The sequence below is a fragment of the Apodemus sylvaticus genome, chromosome 15 (genome assembly GCF_947179515.1).
Source record: "Apodemus sylvaticus chromosome 15, mApoSyl1.1, whole genome shotgun sequence".
NCBI lineage: Eukaryota > Metazoa > Chordata > Mammalia > Rodentia > Muridae > Apodemus > Apodemus sylvaticus.
Genome location: NC_067486.1, coordinates 9,682,522 through 9,688,751, shown reverse-complemented (window position 1 = coordinate 9,688,751; position 6,230 = coordinate 9,682,522). Strand labels below are relative to the sequence as shown.

The window sequence follows — 6,230 nt, the reverse complement described above, 5'->3', positions numbered from 1 at the left end:
TGCCATGACACAGAGAAATCACGGCTTAAACCAACAGTCTTTCAAGGTGCGGGTTTAGAGCGACTGATAAAAGGAAGAGCTGCGTGAACCATTTTAGAAAACAAACGGCTAGGCTTTCTAGAACAATTGAAGCAGTGCGCATAATACCTCATTCCGTTAAAACCATTTATGGAACCATAGACGCTGGATATTTCCTCTAATGAGTGCTAGGCAGTTAAGAAAGGTAAATGAATACACTGTGGCCTCCATTTCTCTAAAATAGTGGCTGGTTCAGTGATTTATACAGCTTAGCTTTATAGCTACAGTTAAAATATATCCACACTACACATACTGACTTTTAGAGTATATGCTCGGAGATCTCTTTTCAGCGTGGAAACTCCTTTGTGTGGTGCGATGGGATGGTACTGAGTACCTGTAACTGCTGCTCCTTTCTGTACAACAAAATACACAACAAAACAGTGCTCCTCCAGCGATCAGCACCAGCGCTGTGGTCCAGCCTATGTAGAGGGCTTCTCCAAGCTCGCGCTTTAGGGCCACGTCCACCAGTGGGTTGTAGAAGTCTCTGATGATGGAATTGGCAACCCAGCTGACAGGGATGAGCACAACCAAGCCGGTGATGACGAAGATGATTCCGGCTGTCAGCAAGATGCGGCTCTTCACGTTCTCATCCTCCCCTGTGCACCTGGTGCACTTCATTCCGAGGATAGCTGTCATGAAAGCCAAGAAAGCCAGGACGGACGCGGCACACATCAGTCCTCTGGATGCCTGGAGGTCTGGACTAAGAGCCAGCAGGGAGTCATAGACTTTGCACTGCATTCTGATGTTGGCGTGCCTCATGCAGTTCATCCACAAGCCTTCCCAGCGGTTCTCAAACACCACAATGTTACTTTCGATGAAGGCAGACACTCTCCACTGAGGCATGATAGTCACTGCCACTGTGCCCATCATGCCAACACCGCCAAGCACCAGCGCAGCCATTTGAAGAGCGTAGGTCGCCATGGTCCTCTCAGGTTGTATCCAGCTGGAACGCTGAACAGCGAGGTAGGGCTGCTTGCAAGCAGAAATCTGTGTGCCTTGGCAGGGAGGGAACAGTTGTCCTTTAGAAATGAGCTCACAACACAGAGCATAGCCCTCTCTGACCAGATCAAATCTAGTGCTGGCTGGTGAGACACCTCCCCTTCCCCCCACATTGGCTCCGACAGTAAACTTGCAAATCAGGTGTGGCAAGTTTCTTAGCCAATAAGAGGGGGATGGGAACTCAGGTGTGTCTAAACCAACTCTGGATACCTGGGAAGACTGGACTTGCAAATAAACATTCTTTGTACTTCTCTATTTTCTAAGAAGACAGCGGTATGTTTACCTAGAGGCATAATTATGAATGTTTGCACAATCAGCGAGGAGAGCCAGTCTCTCCCAGCAAAATAGGCACTGATCTTCTCAGAGGTAATCCTGCCCCTAAACTGTTCTGAATGGGGTTATGGTAAAATCTCTTCCAAGGGATTGGACAGAGATGGCTCCAGTGCCAAGATAAAGGAGAATGAAGGATTGATAGATTGTTCATACCTGGGAAACCACATTCTTTTGGGACATGTGATCTGAAAGGTTGATTTTAATTTGTCTAAAACTTCAAAGCAAGCTCTCCTGCTGTGGGTTCAGCCAAGTAGCACATGCCAAACGCCAAAGTTAGACTGAAGCAACTTAATAAGTCAGCTTACTTTCCTCATTGGCAATAAATGTATGTGATTGGGGGGCTGGGGATGCGGGTAAGCTACCTGTTAGCCTGTTAGCATTGCTTTCCTGAAAATATTGATTTATAATTAAGAGTACAAAACACACTGAAAGAAACGGCTTTGTGAGGGGGGGAATCCCTAACTTAATGCTCAGATGAGGATTGTCTGTAGCTGCTGAAGCGGAGGCCTTATTTTCTAGCCACCTACTTCCTGCTCTGTCTTGTAGTCTGAAGAAAATGGAATTCTGGATGAATAGTGTGCAAGAAAGTCCCTGGTCTCTGCGAGTAGCTGGTATTTTAAGTAACATCTTCATTGAAAATTACATTAGATGTTAATCAAAATTATTTTCCCTACCTAAGGGAGACTGGATTAGGCGAATACACTCTTCAGCTCCTTGTCTGGCAATCTGAACTGTCTTTGCAAACTGACAATTGAACTGCTAGCGGAATCAGCCATCTTTTGCTTTCTGCCCCATTTCCAAACATCAAGCTATTCTCCTTCAGGTAGCCGGAGTTAGCCTTGAACCTGCAATGCAGCTGAGAAAATGTCCTTGAATTCCTTATCCTCCTGCTTCTATGTTTCAAATGCTAGGATTACAGACAAGTACCACTGTTCCTGGTTTATTCAGTGCTGGAGATCAAACCGAGGGCTTGGATACACCAGGAAACCACTCAGTTATCTGAGCTCTATGCCCAGCCCTTAAACTGTAGTTTAATTTGCTGTCACTATAGCAGAATATCAACATAAAAATGACTCTCTCTCTCTCTCTCTCTCTCTCTCTCTCTCTCTCTCTCTCTCTCTCTCTCTCTCTCTCTCTCTGTGGCTGTTTTTGAGACAGCCTTATATAGTATTTACCATCCTGGAACTTGCTATGTACCCAAGAATGATCTTGAACTCCTGGGCTCCCTGCCTTTATCTCTGTAATATTTTATCAGCATCTGACTCACCCCTGTTTCAATAATAAACCTTCTCTTAAAAATATGCTACTGTTTGTTTCTCTGTAGTACATTAAATCGTAAGATTGGGGAAACTGTTTCAAGCTACCCATCACACTATGAAAATCTAATGGTCTAGAAAATAAGTAGTTAACAGGAACTTTTGAAACACAATCTGTTTATGGCAGGGGAAAGAAGTGGACACGCTGGAGGAAACCATCTAAAAATGAGAAGTGGATAGCAATCCAGGTTCTTATTTTATTACGCTGGATATTTTGTACTAAGTAGTATCGTAAAATGTTTCATTTCCATTGATTTCTCTATTTGTTTACTGTTAAGAGCTCCTTGGCCCTTCATTATTCTGATATAGAAATAGATGCCAGTGTTTCTTCATCAACTTCTATCAGTTTTAAGAGATTCACAATAGACAGGGGAATAGAAATATACTATTTGGATAAGTTATCCTCAGTCTGCAAATGATGACTTAAAATTGAATCTGGAGAGAGTTTTAATCTTCAATTGTCAATCTTGGTTAACTGAATAATGGACATAACTTTAAAATTAAAAAGGAAAGAAGGCATTGGTTGGGTAATGACCAGCTTGTGTTTAAAGTGTGACAGGGCATGTATTATCCACTGAACCTGAATTACTCAATACCCATGTAATAAATTTTCTAGAAACTCTCTATAAATATTGCTGAACATTTACATCAGAATGGGCACATGAGAGAGAGCTACCCATGAAACTGAATGTTTCTCAAGTATGTATTGTACAATTTATATGTAACTTGGTCCGTCTCCTTAAGCATTGGGCTGTGTTAGGAACTGCATTGATGTAAATATTCTCTTCATTTAAAAATGATTGAGTATTTTTTTAGTTGAAATTGTCCTCTCCGAAAGATTAAGACCTGTAGGAGAGATTGACCCCCTGTGCTGACACTAACTGCTGAACTAGACAGCTAACTGCTCTGGCGGCACCTAGGCCACAGCATCCAAATGAAGTCACACGTAGATCCACTCACTCCATGGTAGTTTGAAATAGCCATGTGCTAAAGAGCAGGTAAACGAGAAAGGCAGGAGAAACTTGGGAACGCCATGTTTTCTAGAGTCAGAGTCTGAGTTCAGAGATTAAGTCTTTCATTGTTTACTTACTTTTCTGTGTTACTGAGATGATTAACTTGGCCAAAAAATTCAAGGAGTAGTGATTAGAGGTTTAGCATATTAATATTTTTCATGTTTTTTTATTACTATGGACTACCTGAGCAGATTAAAGGTTTTGCCTGTGTTTTTACGAGGAACTAAGTAGCTCTGAAGAACATAAGACAGAAACAAGTGCTCAGATTGACTTATGAAATTAAAACTTATATTTTTATTAGATATATTCTTTATTTACATTTCAAATGATTTCCCCCTTCCTGGTCCCCCCCCCAAGTCCCATAAGCCATCTCCCCTCCTCCTGTTCCCCAATTAATGCCCTCCTGCTTCCCTGTCCTGTTATTTCCCCTACACTGCTCCATTGAGCCTTTCCAGGACCAGGGGTCTCTCCTTCCTTTCATGTCCAACAGGGCCATGCTCTGCTGCTTATGTGTCTGGAGCCATAGGTAACACCATCTATACTATCTGGTTGATGTCTTTGTCCCTGGGTGCTTATATTTTTGAGAATATTTTAGATTACAGTTGTGGGTGGCCTTCAATATAGCATGCAGCACTAACTGGCTGCGAACTCTTCTATGTCGTCCTGTCTCAGTATCCTAAATCCTGAGCTGACTTGTAGCCGTGTCAGTGCTGTAACTGAGTACCAGAATAGCTATCAATGTGTACAAGATGGTAGCAGCATATGAAGTTGTTTGTGGTGGGTTTTTTGGGGGGTGGGGTTTGGTTTTTCAAGACAGGGTTTCTCTGTGTAGCCCTGGCTTTCCTGGAACTCACTCTGTAGACCAGGCCGGCCTCAAACTCAGAAATCTGTCTGTCTCTGCCTCCCAAGTGCTGGCATTAAAGGCGCGTGCCACCACCACCTGGCGTGGTGTTTAATTTTATATTTATTGTAGGGTTCTCAAGCATTGACTTTGTAGAAGATGTGGTGTTGAAATGTCAAAAGGTTGAACATACCTGGGGTAGGCGTGAAACCTGACTCCCAGGCAAATGGACTTGCTTTCATATAAAAAACCAGAAGCTTCATTTAAGTTCTGTCATTACACTTACTAATTAAATTCAGCCTTCAAAAGTAGCTACCACAGGCAAGTGTTTTCTGTTTATAAACAATGACCCTTGCCTTCAGAAGCCTCCTGTCTTTGTAGGTTTTGCTTCCGTGTTCCAACTCTTCATTCTTAGCATTCTAATATTTTTTTCTGACTGTTTAAAAATGGTTACTGATTCTGTCTTCACAGTTCCTTTTGTTCCCTAAATATATGTGTGTGGATAGTTTTCAGCCTGTGTTGTTAATTATTGTTCATTGTTAATTAGCTGCACTTGGCACACCATTTTGCCTGAAAAGGCAAGTGAGCACACACACACACACACACACACACACACAGACAAACACATGCATAAGTCAATTTGACCATGTGTGTGTCTGTGTGTGTTCTTAATTTTGAACTGTCTAACCACTCCCAGCTTGTTCTTTATAGACTATCATTCCTGGATTTTGTTCTCCACTAGCTATCTTCTGATCTCGGCCACCTCTTGACGGCCTGTTTTAGTTGTTATGATTAAAACTCAACTCTTTTCTCTACAACAATTATCTACTGCCAAAGTCATTTCAGATACTTTGAAAAATGCCATAGATTTGTTCTGTTGACTGCAATGGGAAAATGGTCTTCCTTACTCTTCTGGCGTCGGAAAAGCCAACATGACTGAGGTCTGGTGAGGACACTTATATTAGTGAGGGCCTGGGATGGAACTTGTCTTCCTATCTAGCATCTATAGCAGAGAGAGAGAGAGAGAGAGAGAGAGAGAGAGAGAGAGAGAGAGAGAGAGAGAGAGAGAGAGAGAGAGAGAGAGAGAGAGAAATACTCCTGTCCAGCCCCTTTCCTCTCCATGCATGGAGTTTTACCCTCTGGACAACTTGTTATTTTTTGTCCCAGGAAAGAGCACCATGTTTCCCTTTAACGGTACCTAGGCCTTCAGTGGTTACCAGCTATGCGGACTCTAGTTTCCTTCTCTGAAACTGTAAACTTTCATACCTTTCCAAGTCACAGTGTTTCCCTGCTGCTCTCAGGACTTTCCTCTCTCACTGAAGCACTGGATGAGAGCAGCAGCCATGAAACCACCTGAAAACAATCTGGTTCTTCACTTTCCTCTACCTGACAAATCACTCTGCTCTTAACCTCACATGAATAGCACTGAGCCAGTTCTGGCAGAGTGATTGTTCTCCTCTGAATAACCACACGTGAGATTTCTACCTGAGCATTCTTGTCTTCCAAGATCCACTAAGGATTCTCTCTAAACTCTACCTAAAATAAAAGAACTGTTCTAGCTCCAAGTTCTACCTCCATATTCCTCCCACTAAGCACATCCAAAGGCTTTTTAACTGTATGGTCAGGTTTTTCACAGCGACAGTCCCCCTC

General features: G+C 42.6%; 1 protein-coding gene across 1 annotated transcript; it reads right to left on the bottom strand.

Annotated features, from left to right (window-relative positions):
• Positions 1 to 321: 321 nt before the first annotated feature.
• Positions 322 to 1,054, bottom strand: Cldn8 (claudin 8). The gene has a single exon (XM_052158920.1). The coding sequence runs from the start codon at positions 997 to 999 to the stop codon at positions 322 to 324; it is 678 nt and encodes a 225-aa protein (XP_052014880.1). The 5' UTR covers positions 1,000 to 1,054.
• Positions 1,055 to 6,230: the final 5,176 nt, after the last annotated feature.

Bases quoted from the DNA above. Each gene is read 5' to 3' on its own strand.
- Cldn8 (XM_052158920.1), bottom strand. From the start codon at position 999: ATGGCGACCTACGCTCTTCAAATGGCTGCGCTGGTGCTTGGCGGTGTT.